The 27,016-nt window shown below is 45.0% G+C and overlaps 1 protein-coding gene across 3 annotated transcripts; it reads right to left on the bottom strand.

The window, feature by feature from the left end:
- Positions 1-649: 649 nt before the first annotated feature.
- Positions 650-26,153, bottom strand: NSFL1C (NSFL1 cofactor). 3 transcript variants are annotated; one of them, XM_008140997.3, is made up of 9 exons: positions 25,956-26,150; positions 23,555-23,652; positions 16,789-16,863; positions 13,273-13,438; positions 12,556-12,648; positions 10,928-11,037; positions 10,425-10,562; positions 2,884-3,048; positions 650-1,056 (listed from the first exon to the last, which is right to left on the bottom strand). In XM_008140997.3, the coding sequence occupies exons 1-9, from the start codon at positions 26,055-26,057 to the stop codon at positions 894-896; spliced, it is 1,110 nt and encodes a 369-aa protein (XP_008139219.1). In that variant the 5' UTR covers positions 26,058-26,150; the 3' UTR covers positions 650-893. The 3 variants fall into 3 exon arrangements, with proteins under 3 accessions (XP_008139219.1, XP_054579954.1, XP_054579953.1); XM_054723979.1 differs by lacking the exon at positions 10,425-10,562 and having other exon boundaries at positions 25,956-26,153; XM_054723978.1 differs by lacking the exon at positions 16,789-16,863 and having other exon boundaries at positions 25,956-26,151.
- Positions 26,154-27,016: the final 863 nt, after the last annotated feature.

The following is a 27,016-nucleotide window of genomic DNA, read 5'->3' as shown; positions in this document are numbered from 1 at the left end:
GAGATTCTTCGATGCGCAGGCCAACACTCTATCCGCTGATACACTGGCTAGGGTACTCAGTAATATTTTTATTATTTCTCAGTAAGATACCCTGACTCTGAACTCAGGTTGGCACGAGCTGTTTCCCAATGAAAAGATACCCCATCTATTCCCTAGGTATACACTTCTGCATGTGGAGTAAAGCAATGGCAGAGCAGCTGAGAATCACCAGGGTGACAATGGCCCAGATGATGAGGGAGGAAAGGCCCGGCGCAGACAGGTGAAATTAGAATCTCAACTGGTTCGAACTTCCCAGGGTTTGAGCGAAAGGAGCACAGGGAATATTTATTTTCATCTGAAGGAGTCATGTGCCTCTAGATCTGCTGCTGCCTGGTTTTATCTGGGCAAGAGATTTGTTCTTATGGGAGTAAGTGGCTGCAAATCCTCTTTCTACAAGTCCCCCACTTCCTTTCTTATACAGGGGGAAATCCTCTACTAGTCATCGTGGGAGAGGCACGTGGACACACAAGTAGATGGGTATTGTGGGCCACAAGCAATTTTTATGCAGAAAGGAAAGGTTCTTCTCACAGGCCCTGGAGAGAAATTATTTTAAAGCAATCAAAGCCTATTTCAGTGGGAGAGGTTCCCTATAACATGCTGGCAACATTCCTTCAATTTTTTTAGTTGTTTTTATTATTTTTTTTTCTTTAAAGTCCATTGATCGTCACAAAAACCCAGGAAATGCAACTAAGGAGAAAACAAATGTCCAACGGAGATCTAAGAACCCAGAGCTACGGAGGAGACGGCACTGGACTGCTGGGTGTTCAAGAGGGGGCGGAAGGGGCAGTCTCCACGGGGCAGCTGGCCATGGGAAACACAGGAGGAAGGTGAGGCCACCTGGCAGGGCCGGGTGGTTATGTTAATCGCTGCACGATGACGGCGTTGAGCAGGTTGGCTTCCTTAAGGGTCTGGTTCTCATCAGCCAGCTCTTTGTTCGGGAAGGTAGTCATGAGGACAAAGCTGGTGGCGGCCATGGCCGGCCGGGCGTCCACAATGAAGAGTCGGACGTCACTGATCCTGGTGGAGCAGGGGTGAGTGGGAAGTGGTGAGCAGTGCCCTTCTCTGCTACCCACAAACCCCACCCTTCAGGATGCACCACATCCCCCAAGCCCCCTCCCTTGGCCTCATCTTCTAGAGAGTGGCCAAAGCTCTCCTTTGGAAGCCCATCTGAGCAGGTCACTCCCTTGCCTAAAACGCTTCAGGGTTACTCCCATTTTCTTTGGGAGAAATACCCATCTCCTTACTGTGGTCCCAAGGCCTGACGGATTTTACACCACCCTTCTCCTTTCAGTTCCTTATCATGCTATGCTCCCTGCCTATATTTGGGCCCCTCTTTCTAGAGGCTCCTCTGCCTGATTCTTTTCCTGTAATCCTAAACAAACCTTAGGCCTCAGCTCAAATGCTCCCTCCTTGGAGCAGCCTTCCCCCAAAGCTCCATCCCCGGATCTTGCTTCCACAGTACTGATCAAGTTTGTAATGAAACAATTTTGGGATAGGATGAAGGTCTGTCTCCCCCTGTAGACCATGAATTCCATAAGGGCAGCAAATATTATGTCTCTTAGAAAATTACTAAAACTATTAGTGAGAAGAATCACTGAAGGTCAGTAACACGTGAGTGCCAGGAATCCCTACTCTAGATACTGCTTGTGTCCTGAATCTTGTGAACATGAGAAGAGTGATCTGAAAGAGCCAGCCTTCTCCCCTAGAGTGCTTAAACAGAAACTTCTTTCTACCTCCAATACTTAAAATTTATGCAATTCACAATCTGGCACATCTAAGGACGTAGACATCCATGACATAGTCCGAGACCTCCAGGAGAATCCACTTACCCACCAGCTGGTAAACTCTTGGGATGGGCTGTCCACCCGGGAGAGTGAGCAACACTCATGCTGAAAGGCTGGAGTTACTGAGTGAAATGACACTGAGGCAAAGAACTCAGACAAGTGACATGAATTAATTCCCTTAAACACAAAGCATCTGACAGTGCAGTGAACAGTTCCTACTGAACAAGAAATGTTTGAACAAAGATTCCATGTGCTCCTGGGGCCTGTTTCACAGCTTACCCGACATGTGAACCTTGTCAACACTCAAGGATTGTCAAGCCATTCATTGAGTCCCACATGTGGGTTCTGGTTCACCTGGCCTATGATTGATGACATTTAGACACTGCTAGTCTAAAAAAAGGAGTTGTCAAATATCTTTACTCTATCTTCCCCTGCTAATCACTTCATCACTCTGAGTCTTTAAAATGAGGGAGGCAGTTTGCTTTGATCCAGGCCAGATGATCTGAGATAGAAGAGCAGGTGTTCTGTACATGGGGGAAGGCTGCTCCAAGGAAGCAGCATTTGAGCTGAGGCCTAAGGTTTGTTTAGGATTACAGGAAAAGAATGCCAGATCTGGAAGAGAGCTTAATAGCCGGGTCATTTTCAGAGACCCCTTGTGGGAAGGAGGCAGAGAAAGCCATGGGTGGGATGCTGGTACTGTGTCTCCTCTCCTCTCTATCAAGCACAGCTGTTCAAATTTTATCTGTTCTACATTTGGGATTTAGCATGAGATTTCTTTTGAACAAAGAGTTTGATGGCTGAAAAATCCCTAAGGAATCCAATCCCCCAATTTTACAGGTAAGGAATGAGACCCACAATAGGCAAGAGAGCAGTCACTGGCCACATTTAATGGGAGTAGGGGCCAAAGGCTTCAGACTTGCATGCTTTCCATTCCACTGTCTCCTTTTCTAAAGGCATGGAGTGCCTGCTGAGGTTAGAAGAAAACAGTCCCCTGCTTCCCCCTCTTGTGGGAATCTCTGGGACCCTCCTAAAATAAGGTAGGCCAGACAACATAAGGTACCTGTGGCTGTGATTAAATTTCTGCACCAGCCTCCCGCCATCAGCAAGCCGTATTTGGATGTTTGTGGTAGGCTGTGACTCGTCGATTGAGATGGAAGAGCTGGCTTTGGCTTCATTTTCTGCTTGCTGGGCTGGAAAGACGGTATTCAATACCTGGGGTGCAGTGCTGAGGAGAGAGGATCGTGTCAGGATACTAACAAAAACAAGGCCCGTAGCAGGAGGGAAATCCTGTCTGACTTTTACTAAGCATTTGCTGCACCTGGCATTGTGTTTGGTGTTGCTGAAACAGGAATGATTAAGACAGAATGCCTGCCCTCATGGAACTTATAGGCCCAGCAGAATTAGCCTCAGACTCTGGATTACTGCTAGCTCCCCCTCACTCCTAGTAACACTGGGCAAGTTATTCAATCCCTTCTTCCTTGATGTCCTCACATGAATAAGGGCTTAAAGAGAGGAAAGCTGTATGCAAGACAGCCTGGGGTGGGAGAGACCATGGCCGGAACGTGGAGGGTCCAACAGACCAGAATGCGTTTAGCTTCAATGAGAGAGGTGGAGGGCAGAATGGGGAGAGGAACACTCTAAGTCTGCAGTGGAGGCAGGCTTGACACAGCCTGGCAGTGGCTGATGGGACATAAGAGATGAGTCTAGACCAGTGATGGCGAACCTATGACACGCGTGTCAGCACTGACATGCGTAGCCATTTCTGATGACACGTGGCCTCAGCGGCCGCATGCCGAGAATGAAACATTTGCTGCTCCTGAGGATGAAACATTTGCGAAATAATGTTTTTTCCTCAAAGTGACACACTTCCCGAGTTATGCTCAGTTTTTTGGCGAAGTTTGACACACCAAGCTCAAAAGGTTGTCCATCACTGGTCTAGACTCTTTCCCTGTGATGGAATTTTCAGGCCTGCATTCCCTACTGAAACCTCACTCATGTGTCTATTTCATACTCATGTGCCAACCATGAGAAAGGGGGGTGGGTGCGGGATTTCCTGAAGACCAACTAAGTGCCCGACACCATAGGGATTGATTATATCTTATGAATAAGACATGGAGTCTGCTGCAGTGTTTAGAGCTCGCAGATGGACCGGGGCTGGAATTCACCCACTAGCCATGGTGTGCTCAGCAAGTTACTTAAGGTCCCTTAGTTTCAACAAGAATAGTAACAAGGATTTTTAACAAGGGTTAAGGCTACCAGCCTTGCTCAGTTTTTGTGGGAATTTAAGGAGTAATCAAATAAAGCAATTAGGGTAGCTGACAAACACAAAATGTACATAGAACTCCCAATTCTCTGATCTTTGTCTCTCTCCTGTAAACCAACATACATCTCACTCGAAGCCTTTCTCTTAGCAGATGCCCTGGCCTAGGCCTTTGCAGATCTTGTTTCCCCTCAAAGCCTCTAAGCAGATCAGTCCCTATACCTCCCCCTTCCCTCTGATCTTTAAACGTAAGAAGGGGACTCAGCACATTCAACTGGAAGTCATTTCCCAAGTGTGCTTCCTGGGGTCCTAGTCCCTTGAGATATCTCCAGGATGGTTTCAGAAATGCCACATATCACTACACCAGCAGCATCATGGGGCACTAGCGTATTAAAGGTCTTGAGAGATTGTGCGGTTAAGGCAAACTTATTCTAGCACCATGTCCTTTTCATGTTACACTTGTTTTCTCTTGCAGAGAATGTCAGTCTACTAAATGGCAGCCATTATTATTCAGGAGTCAGTGTGATGCTGGAGAAACAGCACAAGACCGGCCATCTGGTCCCAGCTCTACCACTAAATTAAACAAGAGGACTGGCCTTGAACAAGTCACTTGACTTCCCAGGGCTTCAGTTTCTCTATGTGTAGCACAAGGAACTGTTCTGCTATGAGGATTAGATAAGATAATGTATGCAGAATGCCCAAGACAGGACACTCCATACAAGAAAGCAACTGATATTTTTGGCTTTCTTCCTAGCACAGCCTAGCATAGAGCTGGTGCTCATCATTTGAAGGTCAAAGAAAGCATGACACATGGACTTGCCATGCGTCTGACTGTTTCTCTTGCATACTCTGAAAATAAGGTTGATTAGGGAAGCATGATAAATATAGTGTATGTTTACGAAGCACGCATTACCAAGTTGGACCCTGTGCTGAGTACTTTACAAGTATCAGTTCATTTAATCCTCACAACAGCCTTCGAGGAAGGGATTCATCACCTCCACTTTACAGATGAGGAAACCAAGGCACAGTGGATTAAGCAACTCTCCCAAAATTTCAGTGTTGGTTCTAGGTGAAGCCAGGATACAATCCAAGCTGTCTAGCTCTAGGTCCTGTACTCCTAACACTTACCACACTCTCCAGGTCTAGGAGTCAGACTGACCTAGACTTGATTTCAGAAACATTACCCCCAAGATGAAATTGCCTCATCAATAAAATGGGAGTTAAACAAAATCTCCCATAATTACTAAGATAATAGCTAAAAATAATGCACCATACCCAGAATATAGTAGAAACACATATAAAAGTCTATGTGGCTATGGAAGAACATCCAGGACAGCCCTAGCTGGTTTGGCTCAGTGGATAGAGTGTTGGCCTGTGGACTGAAAGGTCCCAGGTTCGATTCCGGTCAAAGGCACATGCCTGGGTTGTGGGCTCGATCCCCAATGGGGGGCATGCAGGAGGCAGTCAATCAATGATTCTCTATCATCATTGATGTTTCTATCTCTCTCTCCCTTTCCCTTCCTGTCTGAAATATATATATGTATTCCAGGGTAAAATGCAGTATGGAGGGAACCCAGCTCTGCACTGGCCTTGGGTGTGACTTGACTCATGGACAGAGAATTGCACAAAACAGAAAAGAGAGAGAGAAAAAACAACTCATAGACACGAACAACAGAGTGGTGATTGCAAAGGGGAGGGGGAATTAGGAAAGGTGGAGAAGGGTAAAGGGGGTATAAATGGTGATGGACAGACTTTTACCACTTTGGAGTGGTAAACACAAACTAAGTATACAGATTATGTGTTTGTGGACGAAAGGGGCCACATGCTGACCTGACAAGCTCAGGGGAGGCCTGCATGGCAGTCTTGCAAACTCAAAGACCTAAGTAACCACAAAGGATGGTCTGAAATTAAACTTTAACTAAAAGCAGTTGGTGGGTAGTCACCTCCTAGGCCGGAATCTTCACTGACAAGGTCAACCTTTACCTTAACTAAGCCTATCTGTCTTTTTGCATCTATGATAACACATGCTTGAAATGTCTGGGTAACTTGTAACTTCTCTTTTTCTGGGCCCCTTGGGGCACAACCTAATGTGCCTGGGTGCCAGGACAGATACAAATTCCTTTCTTGTTATTGTTGTCATGTTAATTGTTGACTGTTAACTATCCTGCACCCACTTAAGTATGTGTCTATCATTTTGCTTTTTATCCACTCCCAGAGGTTTCCCCACTTTGCTTTCTCCTACCTCTCTTGTCTATCACCAATGGATTTCATGTAACCCACCTGTCTCCTCCTTTGATGCAATGTATAAAAATAGATGAAAGACCACCCTTCTCTGGAGCATTATCCCAATCCATTGAGATACTGCTTCCTGGCAATTGTCGACAGTTTGGCTAAAATAAACTCACAAAAATTCTTACAGGTTTGAATGTTTTTACATTTAACATGTTGTAGAATTATGCACCTGAAACCTGTATAATTTTGTTAACCAGTGTCACTCCAATAAACTCAATAACAAGAAAAAAAAGCCTCAGAATTCTTATTTGTAGAATGTGGATCAAAACAGGATTAAAGGCCATAATATATATGAAATGCTTAGTATAGTGCTTCGTTAACTGTAGGAAAACACTCAAATAGCTGATTGCTATCATTCTTCAAGGTCCTCTTCCACTATGTTTGCCTAAATGATGGACCCAAATCACTCAGAGATGCTACTGTCTACCCATGGGCTGTAAATGGAAGGTCACCTGAGAGGCACTCTGGCCTATGCTGAGAGGTAGGGAGTGGAGGAGAAACCTCAATACCGGCCTTGTGATTCTAATTTGAAGCAAGACATTCAAAGAACATTAGATCTATATTGTTCTAATCATCGTGTAGGACAGCAATGTGCATCCGTTCAAGGGATGCCCAGCCTGTGTCTGGTGCTCGAGAACTGCTATCACCTGAGTCATTCCTCTCCAGCAGTGGCTGGGCCATCTGTAGCAGTGAGGGCACTTCATCCAGGGGCAGGAATGGTCAGATCAGATCAGACATCTATTAAAAAAGGAGTTTCTTTACTGTCTCCCTGAAAATACCATATGAGTCACAGGGAAATTGTGTCTTATTCAGATTAAGAGCTTGAATCACCTGATGCTCATTTCCTTTGTAGTGAAAATAAAGTGGACACTAAGATGCTTTGTTTCCACAATTGTAAGTTCTGAGACCCTGCCATCAAATTGACTACTACAAAGCAAGGGGAGCAGCCAAAGCTCACCCCACACTGTAATGACCCAGCCCCACCCAAGTGCAACTCCTGGTGTTTGTTACTCAAACTCAAGTAAATGCAGTCTTATCCAAACCTTCAAATTAGTTCCCATGCAAACAACAGCAACATCTAAAACAATAAAATAAGTGTAATGTAACTGAAAGAATTTTTTTCAACTGAGAACAATCTATTCATTCACTTCAGAGTATTTTTCCAGGTCATTGGAGAAAAAAAACCCAGGACTGACTTTTGAGGCAGATCTGAGAAAATTTTTTTAAACTTTTCGTTCCAGGTCATTTTAGTTGACAAGATGACAATGGAAAACAGTAAAATTTATGGATAAAACACACACACACACACACACACACACACACACACACACACAAAAAAAAAAAACACCACACACACAAAACAAAAAAATCCCCCACAAAATGGAACAACAAAAAACAAACCCAAAAGGTTATCCATCTGGTTTAGACTAAAAAGCTAAAATCCCATCTCACTTAACTATATAAAACTTTTTTAAAGCCCTGGTCAGTGTGGCTCAGTTGGTTGAACATTGTTCTGTGCACCAAAAGATTGCCTGTTTGTTTGTTTTTATAAAGTAATTTTTGACATATTTTTATTGATTTCAGAGAGGAAGGTAGAGGGAGAGAGAGACAGAAACATCAATGATGAGAGAGAAGCATTGATTAGCTACCTTCTGCATGCCCCACACTGGGGATCGAGGACACAACCCAGGCATGTGCCCCTGACCGGAATCGAACCCAGGACTCTTCAGTCCATAGGCCAATGCTTTATCCACTGAGCCAAACCGGCTAGGGCAAAAGGTTGCCAGTTTGATTCCCCATCAGGGCACATGCTTGTGGGCTCTATTCCCGATAGAGGGCATGCCAGAGGCAGCCAACTGATTAACAATTTGCTCTCACATGAATGTTTTTTCTCTCTCCCTGAAAAAACAAACAAACAAAAAATCAATAACACATTAAAAAACACACACACCAGAACTGAAATAAAATGAAAGTGGAACTGGCAATGAACATTTATTTAGCTGACAAACACCACACCTGATTATCAAACCCTGTTTCCATCTATGGTTTCATTCTCCACACTAATAAAGTATGTATTCCCATCCTGCTAAAACAGACTTCCTTAAAAATATTTTCATTTTTTGAGATGTGGAGTCTTGTACACATAATATTGTTGAATCTTCTAATAAAAGCATTTCCTGTTAGTATTATGAAACTGAACAATCCCCAAACTTCATGGTGTTCTGAGCCTTTCCCTATAATTGCTGGTGGGTAAAAAACTGATAAAACCTTTTTTTGGAGGTCAATTTGACAACGTAAAAATGTAAAGACCTTTGGAGCCAACAATTTTACTCCTAGTCCATGATTAAGGGGCATACAAAGATTTAATTAGAGATATTCACTACAATGTTGTTCATAATACTGGCAGCTGCCTAAATGTTTAACAGTAGAGACTGGTTCAATTATAGCACATACGCAGGACAGAAAATTATATTAGCATTAGAAATAAAGTTATAGAAATACTTCTGCTGATATGGAATGACAGCAATATACTATATGGATTAGGCAAAACAGCAAGTGCTAAAAGAGCATGTTTACACGCATACTATAATATACGTAAAACTAGAAGGATACTTCCAAGATACTGACTGAATATACCTGGAGTTAGGTTTAGGAATCGTTTTTATTCTTTATCTGCATTTTCTAGCTTTTTAAAAAAATAAACACACTTCATTTTAATAAAAATAAAAGAAAAAATTATCTGGTGTACTACAAAGCTTACCATAGCCGACAGGAAAGCTACAAATGGACTACTTTGAGAATGGTTGTCCTGGAGTAACCCAGGACCCCAATGTGGTAGGTGAAATGATGAGAACAGGGTGGACTTAACTATGTTTGTTCTGGTAAATTATAATCTGTTGGTCTCTAATGCTCTGAGCTATGACCCTTGCCTCCGATGAGGCATGATGGCCGACAGGGAGGTAGGGAATCCAAGGAGAGGGCCAGCCAGCAGCTCAAAGAGCACAGCTGTTGATAGACCACACTCTGATCCCTGCAGATGAAGGTGAGAAGAGAAAGGGCAATGGAAGAGCTGCGAGATCTAAGTCAGAGAGGATATCTTGTCATGCAGGACTATGGGAAGGAATGCCAATTAGAAGGCCTGGGTTCTGGCTCCAACACATACCAGTCATGTACCCAAGGGTAACCCTAAAGTCCAAGAGCCTCAGCTTTCTCTTTGTAAAATAAGGACTATGCTCCGAGTGCCTCTCATGTGTACTCAGTTCCCTCAGAAGAATAATGGTCAAGTGACCCCATGACCATGGCCAAAAGTGAATGGGACCCGAGACAAGGCAGCCTGCATATAGGCTGGTCAAGGGTCTGGTGGGAGAACTCTGCCTATCAGAGGTAACAGTGCCTATCAATTAACCAGATCCCATCAGGGGTCTGAATGCAAGATGGAGGCCGTGCCAGAGGACACAGGCAGAAAAGTCACAGGAAGTGACAGAGTGAGTGTCAGGAAGGAGCACAGAAGAAATAAGAGCTAACATAGCTTGCACTGGTCAACAGTATCCTTGAGCTTTTCTGGATCCTGAACAATGCTGCTGCAGGGTTTGCTGGGAGAGAAGAGTCTAAGATTCCTTATTCCCCCTGAATCCCCATTTCAGATGACCTGTGTATGTGTGTCTGTTTCAGCCTTAAGCCACAAGGCTTCACACTCTAAATTACTGAGTCAAAGCAGCAATGTGTTACCCTTACTGCTTACACCGACTGCTCATTGTGGGGCAGTGTTGTGTGCTCCTCGAAACAATAATCAAGGAGGTAAGGACTCTCATCAGTCCCATTTTATAACTGGGAAAACTGAGGCTATACAGTCCAAGGTCACGTGGCTAGAAAATGAAGATTTAAACTCGGGTCTATTAACATCAAAGTCCACATTCTCCCTAATTTTCCTCCCATAAAAATAAAATGTGAAATACTTTGTAAAGAGTGAAGACTTACACAAAGTGAGCAATACACAGGATATGCTGAGCCTAACAGGCAATTCCGCTCCCACCTGTGCTGCTCCTTACCTGCCCAGTTTCTGACCCTCGCCAGTGAAGGCTTTGAAGGCTCCTTTGGGCTTCACAAAGTCCTCATCTCGATGGTCCTCCATGTCCAAATTCACCTGCCCTCCATGAGCTAACCTCCGGAGCTCTGCTGGCACCTCCCTGCAGGAGAAAATGCAATGCTGGGACCCACACAGAGAAGGATGGGAATAGCAGTGAGAGTATAAACTTTTCAGTGAAAATCACCGGGCCTCCACAGAAGGCTGGCTACTCTCATGGCTATCTGTTGCCTCCCCTTCTCTCTTGTCTACTCAAAGGCATGGTAGAGACCTGTATTTATTTGGTCACTTGGTTCTGCTCAAGAACCAAACAGAAAAAGACGCAGAAGGTTTTAGGCACAGATCTGTGAATCTGTACCTCAACTGTGCTAAATCTGCTTACAAATGTTTACTTCTTAAATAGTAAACATTCAGATCACCCCATCTCACTCGCTGACCTGGAATCTAGAAGAGGATTTTTCTGCTCACCCTCTGCGGATTGATTCCAGAAACTGGGCATTAGATGGGTCTTGGTAGCTTCTGAGTTCACCATTGTCCAGGCTGAATCCACTCTTCCAGAGCTTCAACACTATATGAACCTGTGACAACAGGAGGTAAGCAGTCCATGCATTGTCAGGAACCACACCATTGTGAACCTACAAGTTAGCATGTTTTTACAATTTTACTGTGCCATTATTAAAACACAGACAGACAGCCTGGCTGGTGTGGCTAAATGGTTGGGCATCAACCCATGCACCAAGAGGTCATAAGTGCGATTCCCAGTCAGAACGTATGCCCAGGTTTCCAGCTCAATCCCCAGCAGGGGGTATGCATGAGGCAGCCAATCTATGTTGATGTTTCTCTCGTCAATGTTTTTATCTCTCCCTTAACCTTCCTTCCCCTCTCTCAAATAAATAAATAAATAAATAAATAAATAAATACAGCACAAATACTAATATACGCTCAGGAAATAACCAATCAAGTAAGTATTAACCTAAAATAAAATAATATGGCACAGATTAAGAGAATGGGCTTTAATTTAAGCAAACCTGGGTCCGTGCTTTCATTTTGCCAATTGCTAATTCAGTGGCTGCTCTGAGCAGATGATTTAATTGAAACTGTGGCTTCATCAGAAGGGTTGCCAATGTGCTTGGCATGTAGTTTGTGCTCAACTAAACTACCTACGGACTATTTGGCAGTCATTAAAAATATCTACAACTCCCTATATGTACTCATAGAAAAGTGGCTAGAAGGCTAAAAACCAACATATTAGCAGCTGCCTCAGGTGAATAGAATTTCTATTTTCTTCTTCCTGGCCTTTTATTTTGGAGTAAAAGCCCAAATGATTAAAAAACAAATACATTATGGAAACTAATGGTGACAAGGCTATATGAAAAAATTTATGGCCCTAACTGGTTTGTCTCAGTAGATAGAGCATTGGCCTGCAGACGGAAGGTCCTGGGATCGATTCTGTGTCAAGGGCACATGTCTGGGTTGTGGGCTCGATCCCCAGTAGGAGGCATACAGATGCAGCCGATCAATGATTCTCTCTCATCATTGATATTTCTATCTTTCTCTCCCTCACCCTTCCTCTCTAAAATCAATAAAATATATTAAAAAGAGAGAGAACTTAAAAAAAAAAGTTTATGGCATTAATATTAAATTAAAACAACCTCAAAATTGTTTATATAGTATGATTAGTCTTACTGGAGGGGGAACCCTTATGCACAAGTACAAGAGAACTGGATAATAGTAAGAAAATTTTATTTTTAAAGTTGCATTTCACACGTCTTCTGGTGGTCTGGAGATCATTCTTTAGCTGTGCTTATCCCACCAGACAACCCTGAATATACTGCTCTCTGCCTGAGATCCATGGAGTGCTAGTTGACTCCTTTGTTTGTCCATCCCCTCTGCTTACCCCTTCTCAGAGCCCCTGCCCAGCCAGATGAAAGCTACCTTGGATTCTCAGGTAAGCCTCTCTGTTCATGGGCCATAGCAAGGGCACTGTCTCTTCCCTTTCACAGGCTGCTGGTTCACGTGTAACATGACCAGTCCCCTCTGAAAAATGGTAGAACAGTTCACAAACTTCCCCCTAAGGAAGGTAGATGCACACTCACATCTTGACTGGAATGCCGCCTCCTTTCTCCTGCTACGTAAGCAGACTCTTCCTCTGGTGCTGCCCCAAGGCGGTAGCCACCCCCAGCAAATGGCTATAAAAGAAAAATTCATAAAGACTTGAAGAATGGGTCAATAGAGGTGGGGATCCTCTATTGATGTAGTAAAAGCTCGTTAACTACTAGGTCCACTTTCCATAAATGTAGAGCTACAGGCCCAGGTGGAACTGCAGAGCCATTTACATGCCTGGTCATTAAGTGGCCAGGATTAGGGTGAGAACTGGAAGAGGGGAATGCTGCTTGGCTCAAGAGAACAGTTGCTCCTAGCTCTAGTTAATCATCACCATGTAGAAAACGGTGTATAGGATAACTGCAGAATTTCTGATCTCCCCAAAGAGACAGAAATCCAGATTTTATATAAAACAGGTGCCTATTAATTCAACTAAAACAAAATAAAGCAAAACACTAAGTCAAATCGGATAGGCCATATAAAAATGGGTTAGGTTCTGCACCCAACCCAAACCACAGGTCACAAGTTTGAAAACACTGCTCCAAATCTTGATTTCATATTAAAGGGTGGGAGAAACTGTGCTGCTCTTCTGTGTATGAGAGTAAGCGACAAATGAAAAACAAAACAAAAATTCACTACGGGGGTGAGAAGGGCCTCCTTCTCTTGCTGGAACCTGAGTCCTGTGGACAGAGATGGCCTTCTATGCTCACTTTTGGTTTACTGGTCTCTCCAGGGCTCTTGGTCATTTGCTCCACAGCTACAGCTCCATGTTCCTTGGCACCTTTAAACAGATCATCCACCAGCTCATTGGGACTTTTCTTCCTGGGAGGGCCAACAATCTGTTGTCCACTTCTCTCTGAGCCTCCGGCATAAAACCTGTGCAGAAAATACACATCTAACACCAAACGCACTTGAAAACACAAATACAGTATGTACCAGGTTCTGGGCTAGGTGATGGGCACACTGAGGAGAAGGGTACAATGCTCATCTTTAAGGAACTTACTATCTAGTTGGGGCATATGTAAGGAGGCAGGCAGGCAAAATGCAGGGTGAGCAGCAGCAGGCCAGTATAAGGGATACTCTAGGAACACTGGAGCTGGGGAGGACAGGCAAGGCTTCCTAGGAAAGGTTCTTCTGAGCTGAGTCTTGAGTAAGAGGATGAGATTATCAGGTGAAGAAATCAGGGAAAGGCATTCCAGGCATGCATGACAGCAAGTCAGCTCCGGAGAGTCCCACTGGCAATTAGCCATACGGTGGTCAGAACCTCTCCAGAACATAGCAACTATGGTCACAGTCAGAAGCAGCTACCACTAGCAGTTCTGTGTTAATGGTGACAATGGCATAGTTAGTACAGGCAGCAGAGACTCCAGTATTGGCTCTGCTGCAGAGTGACCCTGGGCAAGCCAGTGCATTGCCCTGTACCTTATTTTCTTTGTCTCTGAAATGAGAGGGAAGAACCACATGCCCTACCTACCTGCTCCTTAAGTCAGGGCCATGAGGTTCAAATCAGCAGATGTATGCAAAAGAACAAGCACAAAGTAATGCACACATGTAAGGTGGGGTGATATAGCACCAAGAGCTCACCCAAGCCTTACCTCACCTTGCTAGTCTTGTGACACTGAGGTGAGGGTACTGGAAAAGATCAGGGATGCTCAAAAACAAGCCTGAAGATACCCACATTGGGTGTTGCAATGGGCCAAGCATGCTTGAGATTAGGTTAGCACTTTTTTACCTGGGTCTGAAAACCAGGAGTCACATAGCCTGGCTAGCTGCCTCCTTATTACTCCTATTCACAGCTAAGTCAATAGCATTACCTGGGTAGGGGGAATTAAGAACCTATAAAAATAAGTCTCAGCCTTTCATTTCCTGACATTCCCTAAGAAATGCAAGGCAGCCCTAACGGTTTGGCTCAGTGGATAGAGCATTGGCCTGAGGACTGAAGGATCCCAGGTTCGATTCGGGTCAAGGGCATGTACCTTGGTTGTGGGCACATCCCCAGTAGGGGGTGTGCAGGAGGCAGCTGATCGATGTTTCTCTCTAATCGATGTTTCTATCCCTCTCCCCCTCTGTAAAAAAATCAACTATATATATATGTAAAAAAAAGAAATGCAAAGCAAAGCTATAGGCTTTGGCAAGAACACTACCACCAGAGTCATCAGGTCTAAAATGCTGAGGAGCCAAGGAAGTAATTAGGAGGTGAAATGAAGGGTCAGTGCTTGGAAGACAGGTCATTTAGGAGCTAGGCAGTCACATACTTGATGACATTGCCTGTCACTCAAGGAGTGTAAAACCCAAAAATTAACATTTCTTTCTCAACCTTGAGTGTATCCAAGAAGGCTGAAGGCAGTGTAAAGTGTATTCAGATGAAATCAGAGAATAAAACACATGCAATTTCTCAGCCCACTTCCCAAAGAATGACCAGGGTAAGCTAATTGCATTTCCATAATGGTTATTACACAATGTTCCTTAGGAATGTCTGACAGACCGAGGCAGAGTCCACGGAGAAGCAAAACCCGTGAAATGAGGCTGCAGCCAGTTCATTCTTGCTCATTTCAGGTAGATGAAGTTTTGCTCAATGGACTGTAAGGGATCTCCAAGCCTTGCTTATGAACTAGAGGCCTGTTCAACAATTGTCTTAAAATCATTCATGCCCATAGTCCATGGACATACACAATAGTGTGATAAAGACCAGAGGTGGGAGGCGGGGGGGTGGGGGGGGTTACTCAAAGGGGTCAATGGCGGAAAAAATGGGACATCTGTAATACTTTCAACAATAAAGATTTTAAAAAACAAACACTAAATTCATTAAAAAAACATTCATCATTCATGGCCATGACCTGGTATTTTCATTTCTAGAAACTATTCTAAGAAAATAATCTGAAATGTAGTCAAAGATTAACAGACAGATATGTTCAAAGCACTAATATTTATAGTGGTAAAAAATGAAACAATCTAAATGTTGGGACATCCATATGAAGTATTATTATAGTCACTGAAAACACTTATAATTTTAACGACATGAAAAAGTATTTAAGATGTAGGAGCAACCCAACAGAGCAAAAAACAAAATTATCTGACCATCACCATGTAAAATACAGTATATAAAACAAAATGTATTTATTTTACAAAAAACAAAATTATCTGACCATCACATGTAAAATACAGTATATAAAACAAAGTGTAGTTACCAAATAGTAGATGAATGTTTGTATTTTTTTATTACACTATTCTGTATTTTCTACAATGAACACTAATCTCACTATAACATTCCTAAAAGTTAAAAACAAACAGTATGTGTGCGTGTATAGTAGGGGAAGTATACATTTATAAGCCTTTTATTATTTATTATGTGATGTATTGCTTTTTATTTTATTTTTAAATATTCTTTTATTGATTTCAGAGAGGAAGAGAGAGGGAGAGAGAGATAAAAACATCAATGATGAGAGAATCATTGACCTGCTGCCTCCTGCATACCCCACACTGGGAATGGAGCCCACAACCCAAGCATGTGCCCTGACTGAAAATTGAACTGTGACCTCCTGGTTCATAGGTCGCAGCTCAACCACTGAGCCATGCTAGTGGGGAACGATGTATTGACTTTTTTTTTTAAGATGTGTTTTTTTTTTTTACTGATTTTTTTAGAGGGAGAGGAAGGAAGAGAAACAACAATGTGAGAGTAGAACATCAATCAGCTGCCTCATGCATACCCCCTACTGGGGACTGAGTCAGCAACCTAGGCATGTGTCCTGACCAGGAATCGGACCAGCAACCTTTTGGTGCACAGGACGATGCTCAATTGAGCCACACCTGTCAGGGCTGTAATGTATTGCTTTAATTAAAAAGAAAACGCTGGAAAGAAATACACCAAAAAATATTGATACCTGGTTACCTCTGGGTTGTGGTATTATAAGTTACTTTTTTCTTTCTTATTGATTTGTTTCCCTTCTCATAATTTTCTTCAACAAATAAATATTTTAACCATTAAAAACAAAAATAAACCCCAAATATACCAAAATAAAAGCAGTAGTAACAGGGGATAGGGATTACTTCTAAGCTATCTCTGGGAGGAGGGGGAGACTGTTTCTACTATGTGTGTGACTAGTCCACGGTAGTAATAGGTAATGATAACCAAACATGTTTATCCTTCTAGATGATTTACACATTACCATGATTTATACATTATCAAGGACTTTTCTGTGGACTGTGCTCCCCCATCAAAGACTCACCTCTGGCCCTCTTCCTCTTCCTCATCTTCATCTTGGTCATGAATGAGGTCTTTGAAGGATGTTACCCTGTTATCGCTAGAGATGCAGAAAACAACAAAATTATCTCAGGGAAGTTCATGAAAGGTAACCCCCATCACCAGCTGTTAAGGAGTTGAGGACACTGGGGTTAGATATTTTGGTGGTCAAGAAGAGGATCTTTGTAGAAGACAGTTAATCTCTCCAAGTTTATATATAAAATAATGTGGCATTTATTTCTTCAAGGTGACACAGGATTGAGAATAAGTTTAGAAAGGGGGAGAGGAACAAGATGGGGGTCTGCACTATTTAAAAAACTTACTAATGACCCTAGCCAGTTTGGCTCAGTGGATAGAATGTCAGCCTGCAGACTGAAGGGTCCCAGGTTCGATTCCAGTTGAGGGCACATGCCCGGGTTGTGGGCTCGATCCCCGGTTGGGGGCATGCAGGAGGCATCCAATCAATGATTCTCTCATCATTAATGTTTCTATCTCTCTCATCCTCTCCCTTTCTCTCTGAAATCAATTAAAAAAATTTTTTTAAAAAAGAAGTATTTTCAGTGTTTAGAAAAAAAGCAGTTGTCTGAGGTGTGGTAGAGAGGCACACAAAAAATGGGTGTGTGAAGGATTAACTCCCCCCTCTGACTTTGTCTTACACTGCCACTTTTTTTCTAGTTTAGATTTGTCCACGAAGAACCATCTTAGTTTTTCAAGGATCACGAGACACTCATTTTATAAAAACACTAGAGGCCAATTGCAACAAGAGATTCTGCCATCTTCGTCTTCACTGTGTCACTGCAGACTCCAGCCGGAACCTGCCATCTTCGTCTTCAATGCAGACTCCGGAGTCTGCAGTCTTGTCTTCACTGAGGCACTCCGCTCCTGTACATCCCTTCACCCTCCGCCCTCCCTCTCATAGCAGGCGTCCTGCCCCGCCTGGCCACTCTGCACCTGGAGCAGCTGGGCAGCCGCCACCTTTGGCCTTCTAATTTGCATATTCACTCTGATTGGCTGTGGGCATAGCGGAGGTATGGTCAATTTACAAGTTTGTCTATTATTAGGTAAAACTAGAGGCCTGGTGCATGAAAATTCTTGCACTGGAGGGGGGGTCCCTCAGCCCGGCCTGCCCCCTCTCACAGTCTGGGAGCCCTCAGGGGCAGGAGGCGACCTGGCGATCAGGGGAAGGCGATGCCCATCACACCTCTGCTGCTGCCACTGCCGGCAGCGCAAGCCTTGGCCGGCCCTGGTTACCTGAGTCTTGGGCGGCCCTGGGAGGCTGGGCAGCCGCCATCTGAGGCTTGCCTGTACCTCAGGCATCAGCTGGGCAGCCACCAACCAAGGCTTGCCTGCTTCTTGGGCCAGCCCTGAGTGGCTGGGGTGCTAAGGGGATTGGGCGCCGCCATTCTTGTGGCTGTGGACATCGCCATCTTTGAGGGCAGGACAGTCAATTAGCATATTCCTCCTTATTGGCTGTGGGTGCTTCCATCTTTTGCGACGGTGTGAGGGTCAATTAGCATACTCCCTCTTTATTAGATAGGATTTTCTGTATTTCTTAGGAGAAAATAATTGCATTCCTATGATATGGAGGCAAGAGGGCAAGATTTAGTCAGGCTAGACAGAGAAGGAAGAATTGTTTAACTAGGAAAAAGTTCCAGTTCAGTCTTGAAGATTTATTTCAAAGAAACAAGTAGGGGACAGAACAGGCTTTGAGGTTCCATCAACTAGAAATGGGAGGACAAAGACCAATTGATGAGGTGAATACATTCCCTGATCAAGTTAGTTGAGAGCAACTTCCTGGGCATTCTTTGATGTTCTATATGACATGGTAAAAAAAAAAAAAAAAAAATCCTGTCTTTCTGTTGTTAAACATCTTCAAATACACGTGTGTACACTTGCTTGAGCAAACCACTTGTTCTGGATATGGGTTTGATTCTTTCCCCAAAAGTTTTTATATCTAGACTCTGACATTACCTAATACAGAATCTGATGTCCACATATCTGCACCCGATCCCAACTTAGCCTCCTACCCTAGGACTTTGGGCATACTAATAAAGTTTCTAAGCCTTTGTTTTTTCAGGTGGAAATAGAGACAATCACAGCACCAACCTCATAGGCTTTCTGTGAACAACCGGGTACTGATGCATAATGTAGCACATTTCAAGTACTTTTCTTGAGCAGTGGCTCTCAAAGTGTTGGTCCTTGGACTGGAGCATCGGTATTACTTATGAAACTGTGAGAAACACAAATCCTCGGGCCCCACTTTAGACCTCTTCAAACAGAAACTATGGAGGAGTGTCTAGCAATCAGCTCTTAAGGAGCCCTCCAACTAATTCTGATGCATGCTCAAGTTTGAGAAACTCTGCTCTGAGAGTTACCTTAATGGTATGGATGTCTTGAGGACACTGCCAATTTCAGAATATTTTATCTTTGTCCTCCACAAGTTGGCAAAATGTCTCAGAAATCTCAATTTTTCAACATCAAAACTCTATCTCCCAAGCTACCCTGGAACCCTGAAGTGGCACAAATGTCCTTTGTTAGATCACATTTTCTGCAGTGTGGATTATCCAATACGGAACCACTAGTCACATGTGGCTACTGAGCATTTGAAATGTGGTTAAGTACAAATACTTAATTTTAATTAAACAACCACATGAGGCCAGGGGCTATAATGGACAGTATAATTTTAGATCAGACAATGGTAGTCCCTGAAATTCTCAAAAAGTATAGTTTTGTTAGATGGAAGAAAAAAACAAAAACTGCTACCTCTTGGTTGACCCTGGGCTAGGTACAGGGGTTGAGGTGCTGAGCGGGAAGTAGAAGTAACTCTGGAGTTAGACAGACTTGGGCTTGAATCTGGCATAAGAGCAACTGTGAGTTACTCAACCTTTCTAAGGCTCTTGACCTGTGAAATGGTGAGCACCCTACCTACTTTCACAGCTATCCTATATAATAAAAGCATAATATGCAAATTGTTCCCTCGACCAGGAGTTCGGACTGCTCGCTATGACGTGCGCTGACCACCAGGAGGCAGCGTGGAACACGGCAGGTGTTGGCAAAGTAGCACTGGCATTGGGCGGCAGTGGAGGTGCTGCTGGCCCCAACAAGAGCAGGACCGTGGCAGGATGGTGGAGCAATTGAGCAGGTGGTGCCAGGTCAAGGCAGGTGCGAGTGGGGCCTAATCGCCCCACCGATTATCCCACAGACGGCAACCAGTGGTGGCGACAGGAGTCAGAGCCGTCACCCGGCTCCCACGTGCTGAGGGAGCCATGTGGGGGCCTGATGACTCAGGTAAAGGGGGACACATGGGGGCCCAGGGACCCAGGTGCTGCCCAGGGCACAGGGGTCAGCTGGGACCTGCCCTTCCATGACAGACATTCGTGCTTCTATAGCTGGCCAGGCGTAGGGACCGCACCTGTGCATGAATTTCGTGCACCGGGCCTCTAATTGAGATATGAGAACATAAGTGAGGATATCTGGCAGAGCTAGACAGATGTGGGTGCTCCTGAAATACTAGCCCCTACCACTTCTTGGGACTTATGATTTACTTAGTGATAAAAACGAAGTTAAATGTCAGGAGAAGAGTTCACGAAAACACAGTAGAGATGTTACCGAGCAGAAAAGGATAGGCGTCAAATAAGTGAATTACAGTTGTGACTGGAGTTCTGAGGCACAGGGTTGTGGTGTCCTGCCTATGGGTTGGGGATAACATGCTCCATAGGGAAGGTGGGGATGGAGCTAAACCCGGAAAGAAGCAGATCTGGACAGGCAGAAAGCAAGAGTAGGCATGCCCCGTCAGATAAGAGGCTCAAACAAAAGCAGAAGAACCAAAAACAAGGCAAAACCGAGACACCAAGAAATCAGTGAGGTAAATGAGAAAAGGGAGGTTACAATTAGGATGGCAAGTTCACTGCACTCTGGAGGACCCTGAAAGTCCACAAGGAGAGGCAGGACATGATTCAGCTGAACGCTGAATGCTGGAACCAGAATGCTGCATTTAGATCCTTGTTTTACTAGCTGTGTGATCTTGGGATCTGTAAAATGGAAATAACAACAGTATCCACCTCATAGAGTTGTAGAGAGGCCTAAAGAGATATACGTAAAGACTTAATCCAGTGCCTGGTACTTGGTAAGTGCTCAATAAATGGTGGCTGTTACTATGAAGGAATTTAGATTTTCTCCTGTAGCAATGACTAATCTTTATGTCCTGAAGACCTTTGAGAATCTGATAAATGCTATGGATTTCCTTGGCAGAAAAAATACTACAAATTTTTGCCTACAATCTCAGGTAATTTACGAACCTTCTCACATTAATTCCAAGGATTTGTCCAAAGAGTTCAGAGCCTCCCACTAAGAACCTTGCTCGAGTCTAGAGTCAAAGGAGTAACTTACTAATTGTCATTCACAGGGCGACATGAAAGATATCTGAGATGAAAGAGAGTGGAGCACGGGGAGAGAGCCGAGAAGAGGCTAAGTGTCCTGCAGCAGTCAAGTCAAACAGGACTGGGGGTGGGAAGAAGCAGTCCCCACACAGAATTCCTTTGAGGTGCTAGCACAAGCTCAGCTTCGGAGAACGTAGTCAGTGTTTTCCTTCTGGACAAGGACAACAATGCAACAAATTGCCCTTCCTTTCCCTCAATGCCAAGTCTGAGGTTTAACCAGAGCAATAAAGCAAGGCCTTTGCGTCTGCATGTGTTCAGCCTTTTACTGCCCTCAGTCTTAACATTAAACTCTCCTACGTCCTTGATTCTTTTACTTTATGTCTATTTCTAAATATGTATACTTGCTGTGAAATGACAAAAGAACATAAAGAAAAAATGGGGAAGGTGAGAATGGATGCCAGTAATAATAAAATGATAATAATAGCTCTTTGTATTCAAAGTGCTTTGTAAGTATTAAGTCATTTACTCTCCTATTTCAGTGGTCGGCAAACTGCAGCTCGAGAGCCACATTCGGCTCTTTGGCCCCTTGAGTGTGGCTCTTCCACAAAATACCACGGCCTGGGCGAGTCTATTTTGAAGAAGTGGCGTTAGAAGTTTAAGTTTAAAAAATTTGGCTCTTAAAAGAAATTTCAATCGTTTTACTGTTGATATTTGGCTCTGTTGACTAATGAGTTTGCCGACCACTGTCCTATTTGGTAGGGACTATTATCATTCCCATTTGACAAGTGAGAAAAACTGAGGGACTGAGATGTTAAGTAACCTGCCCAAGGTCACAGATCTCTTAACCACTCCCTTAATAGTACTTTGGGATTACTAGAGAAGAGAGGTGTGAATACATGACTGACATCATAGGCTAAATTTCAACTTCTCCTGCTCTATATCTCTGACATGCCAACACCCCAACAGTAACCTGGGGTGGCTATGAAAAGACTCACACTCCAGGAGATCAGCTATTTATACCAGCAGCTGCAAGAGCAGTTATCCTATAACCATGTTCTAGGCAGTAACAACCTGATGTGCCATTAAGGAGATCTCACAGGTTAGCACCTACGAATAATGAAAAGATCTGTTGTCTACAACCTCTTTCCTCTGGAAATGGGAGGTAGGGAAAGAAGTTAAGCAAGCAATGAGATCTGGGGTTAGTGTTCTACTGAAGGGAGGAAATGTGCCTTGGCTAGTGTTGCTCAATGGTTAAAGCACCAGCCCAAGCACTAAAGGGTTGGAGGTTCAATTCCCAGTCAAGGGCTCATACCTGGGTTGGTTTCAGGTTCATTCCCAGCCGCAGTCAGGGTGCATGCAGGAGGCAACCAATTGATGTGTGTCTCTCACATTGATGTTTCTCTCTCCCTCTCTCTCTGAAAATTGAAAAAATATCCTCAAGTGAGGATTAACAAAAAAATAAATAAACAAACAAACAAACAAACAAAGGGATGTGTAATTTAAGGCTCAGAAACACAATTAGCAACTCACTGGCAAAGAAACACTATATCTATATTCCAGGATTGAAGTCAAACCCAAATACATTTGTTTTCTGTAAGACTTTTTTTCCTTAAATGTATTTTTATTGATTTCAGAGGAGAAGGGAGAGGGAGAGATAGAAACATCAATGATGAGAGAGAATCATTGATCAGCTGCCTCCTGCATACCCCACACCTGGCACTGAGCCTGTAATCCGAGCATGTGCCCTGACCGGGAATCAAACCGTGACCTTCTGGGTCATAGGTCGACACTCAACCACTGAGCCATGCCAGCTGGGCTCTAAGACTTCTTAATAGGGTAATGGGCATCCTAAAATGTCAACAAACAAACAATCCAAAACAACAACAAAAGCCCTTTTAAACTCTAATCTTGTACATCTACAGCACCCCTGGAAGGAAGTCCTTCAGTTTCTACTGAAACCTCAGAGATGGAGGCCACTCCTCACTTTCATAAATGAAAGACCCTCAAACATCTTAAAAGGAGGTTCTGTGGTTTCCCCCAGGACGATCATAAACCACACTCACTAAGAGTCCCCACCGGAGAGTGTTCTGCATCTCTCTACAGGAAAGGAACAGGGAGGTCAAACAGGGTTGGATTGGGGGAAGGCAGGCTCAACACAGAGTTCCTCTAAGGTGCTAGCACAAACTTGGCTTCTGAGAATGCCACCAGAGTTTCCTTCTGGACAAAGAACTAGGACCCACCAGTCAGTCTAACTCTGTCACTGAAACCCACTGGTCCATAACCCCAGGCCTGAACCGTCTGTCAAGTTAGGAAACAGCTCCTCATCACTGCTGGAAGCACACCCATGTAGCAATCATTGAAACTGGCCCTTACCTGGGGACTGTGCCTCTGGATAATGAACTGGGGGTTGCCTGCGCAATGGTCACAATGTCTTCGTCCCCTCCATCCTCATAAAAGCTCGCTAGGGCGATCTGAAACAGAGAGGTAGTTACTTGGGATCCTTACACAGGCCTTCATCTAACACAGATATCCTTTGAGTACAAAGGAGCAAAGACACTAAGATATGGCCCACACTTACAAGTAGGTCTGTACCTGAGGGTCATAGAAAATTAGACCAACTGTTACCCGAAACAAATTCCACCTACTATGAGGGGGAAAAGGCAAGAGGGAAGGCTGGGATGGAGACACTCCTCATTCTCATTTTATTTAAAGACATGATCTAGGAAAAGCCGTGTACAATTATTGAGCACTTACTACATGCCACATTGAGTGTAGCTGCACATGTGCTAACTCACTTCATCCTCAAAGAACCCTATGTAATTTTAACTACTATCCTCTCATTTTGTAGTTAATACCGAAGTCCTCAGAAATTAAGAAAACGGCCAAGGTCACACAATTGGTAAGGAGCAGAGCCAGGTTCCATCCCAGGCAGTGTGCGCAGGCTCTTATTCTCTGCTCTTATGTGACAGCCAGGAGTCAGGAACTGTGAGTGTGAGGCCAGTCCAGATGCTACTTCTACTTTCTCTCTGTGGCTCTTTCCTACCCATCCCACTAAACCTGCACAATGGATGAGAGAACCCTTTAATATTTATACAGAGTCATGTCTTAGCTTTATACACAAGGAATATGGAAGTCTTTCGGCCATTTGTGATTGCTTCTCTCGACTCAATGGGCAGGCATTTACTAATCACACTTACTTTGCGGAGAAATAGAGCACGGAGGTCTACAGAGATGAAAAAGACATGGCTTCTGTCCACAAGGTCACCAGCCTTAAAGGAGGCAGTGAGCTGTTATGGGACATAATCATCCTACTAGGAACTGTGTGCCTTCATGGGATATAATGTAACTTGCAGGACACAACAGGCTCGCCAGGAGAAAGTGTGCAGTCATGGGATATGAGTGATTGGCACTGAGAGGTGCCTTCATTCAAGTGATGGCCTGGCCAGGCAGATCATGTCACATGTGTGACACTGTTTCCCCACCTACAGTGTGAGGAGACTGGGGCTGATGTCGGGCTAATTGTAACACTGTGAGCTTCTAGGTCTTTCAGGCAGAAACTGCACTTTGTATTTCTGCCCTGCACGAGAGCTTTGCTCACACCGAGTCTGCAGAGGTGTGATGCGTACTCTCTTTGGGGAAGCAATTTAAATGGTGGAGTCAGCGGACCCAGTACAAATCCCCAACTCACTACTTATTGGCTGTGTAGCCCTGGCATATCAATTACCCTCTGAGCTTCCAAATCCTCGTCTGTACAATGAGGCTAGTCTTAACATCAGCGTTGCCAGGATTAAACGAATCATCATATGTAAAGTGCCTGGCATATGGTGGTAAAGAAGCTGGGTTTTGGGATCAGACATCACTGAGTTCTAATGTTCTCTCTTCCACCTGGTAGGTAGTGATGCCTTGAGCAAGTAACTTAAGCTCCCTTAAACTTAGCTGCAAAATGCAAAGTTTAAATGACTCAAGACACGTAAAGCAGTTAGAACATCATCTGGTTCATGGCAGGTGCTCAATAAAACATTAATCATCCTCTACCCAAGATGTACGCTGGCCAGGAACATTTATGCAATTCTTTCTATGATTTTTATGTGCCGGGCCTTGTTCCACATACGGGTGATTAAACAGTTTACAACAAAAACCCTGCGTGTGGCTCATCTTAATGTCTTAATAAGTATTTATGAATATCTAATACGTGCCAGTGAACTAGACAATAATCTCTACGAGACTTCCATTTTTCAGATAAGGTAGCTAAGAAAGATAAATACATTCCAACCTTGCGCCACCACCCCGGAGGTAGTTTCTCCCAGCAATTAGGTAGGAGGGGGCGTGGGCCAGATTCTTGGCCGGGCTTCTCCCTCCTCCTACGGTCGGAAATGGAAATAAACGACCACCTCGGCCCCCACCGCTGCTCCCCTGCGGAGCTGGTCTCTCGGCCCGGCCTCCGACCGAGAATCGGCGCGGCCGCCACGCCCCCAGGGTCCCCTTATCCACGCGGGTGGCTGCAGGGCCCACGTCTCGCTGGCCCAGCGAACCGGCGAGGCAGGAGGGGAAACTGAGGCCAGGCAGGGCAGGGCCGGGCCGGGGCTGCCCCGCGTTTTCTCACGACCCAGCTGAGCTGGAAACGCCTGTCAAGCGGCCGCAGGCCCCTAAGGCCTGTGTCGGGCCGCGGCCCGGCGGGATGACTGTGCGCTTCGGCCACCACGGGCTGGACGTGCCAGGCGCCCGCGCCACGCAGCCCCCGGCCTGCCCGACGCAGCCTGCCTCGCGGCCCTACCTGCAGATCCCAGCCGGCCGACTCAAGGAAGAAGCGAGCCCGGTCGTCCTCGGTACCCGTCACCGCCACGAACTCCCTCAGAGCCTCCTGCCTCTCCGCCATTTTCGCCCGTGTGCTCCCCAAACCGCTCCGGTCGTCTCTGCACAGCCTCAGCCGCTCCGTCGCGTTCCGCCCGCGGGTGGGTCCGGCCCAGCTGAGCGGCGCCCGCCCTCAGGCCCCGCCTCACGCGGTGCCTCAGGGAAAGCCTTCCGTGCTGGCAACGCCACCGCTCCGCGCCCTCTGGCGGCTGTGGCGCAGAGCGGCAGCCCAACGGCGGGGGGTTGGGGCGGGGCGGGTTTGAAACATGGGGGTAGATAGAATGCAGGATGGCTGAAGGAGTCAATCATGGACTCATCCGGTCTTTGCATTAATTTATTCATTTGTTCATCCACTTGTTCAAATATTTACGGAGTGTTCTCAAGGGCCCGATGCTCTTCCAGGGCTGCCGATCCGCAGCGAACAAAGCAAAGTCCCTGCCCTCCTGTTGCTCACTCACACTCTAGGGAACAAAAGCAGACCTTGAACAGCAGGTCACTCCTCTCTTCCAACCCTTCGGTGGCTCCTCATCTTCGCGTGAGTCTCTAGGGCCTGCCAGACCCACGTGACCTGAGCCTGCCCCTCCACCACATCCCGTAGGCTTCTCACTAGCTTCCTCTGCTCCAGGCACATCCCCTTCTTGATGCTCCTCAATGTGCCAGACATGCACATGCATGAGTCTTTGCATTTGCTGCTTTGGCCAGGCACACCTTTCCCTCATTGCTGGGCACGCTGCTCCCTCACTTTCTTCAGGCCTCTGGCCCAAGGCCACCTTCTCAGACACAACCCTGTCTTTTAGGTCCTGAGCTTCTTGGCCCTCTTGCCTCTTGCCACCGGCCTGGATGCGCTTCTCTTTCTCTTACCTTTGCCAGATGTCCCAGTTAGGCCCCAGTTAATTATCTGTCTAGACTTAGTGGGACAAATGCAGGTGACCAGGAGTCAGCAATAATGGTCTATTCCCTGGTACTTCAATGTCTAGACCGCTG

Source organism: Eptesicus fuscus, chromosome 12 (assembly GCF_027574615.1).
Source record: "Eptesicus fuscus isolate TK198812 chromosome 12, DD_ASM_mEF_20220401, whole genome shotgun sequence".
NCBI lineage: Eukaryota > Metazoa > Chordata > Mammalia > Chiroptera > Vespertilionidae > Eptesicus > Eptesicus fuscus.
This window is presented reverse-complemented; position numbering and strand designations above follow the sequence as displayed.

Coding starts and splice junctions, on each gene's coding strand:
- NSFL1C (XM_008140997.3), bottom strand. CDS start 26,057: ATGGCGGAGAGGCAGGAGGCTCTGAGGGAGTTCGTGGCGGTGACGGGT. Junction 16,864..23,554: donor TCCAGAGGCACAGTCCCCAG/GTAAGGGCCAGT, acceptor CTGCATCTCTAG/CGATAACAGGGTAACATCCT. Junction 11,038..12,555: donor GGCGGCATTCCAGTCAAGAT/GTGAGTGTGCAT, acceptor CTGTTGTCACAG/GTTCATATAGTGTTGAAGCT.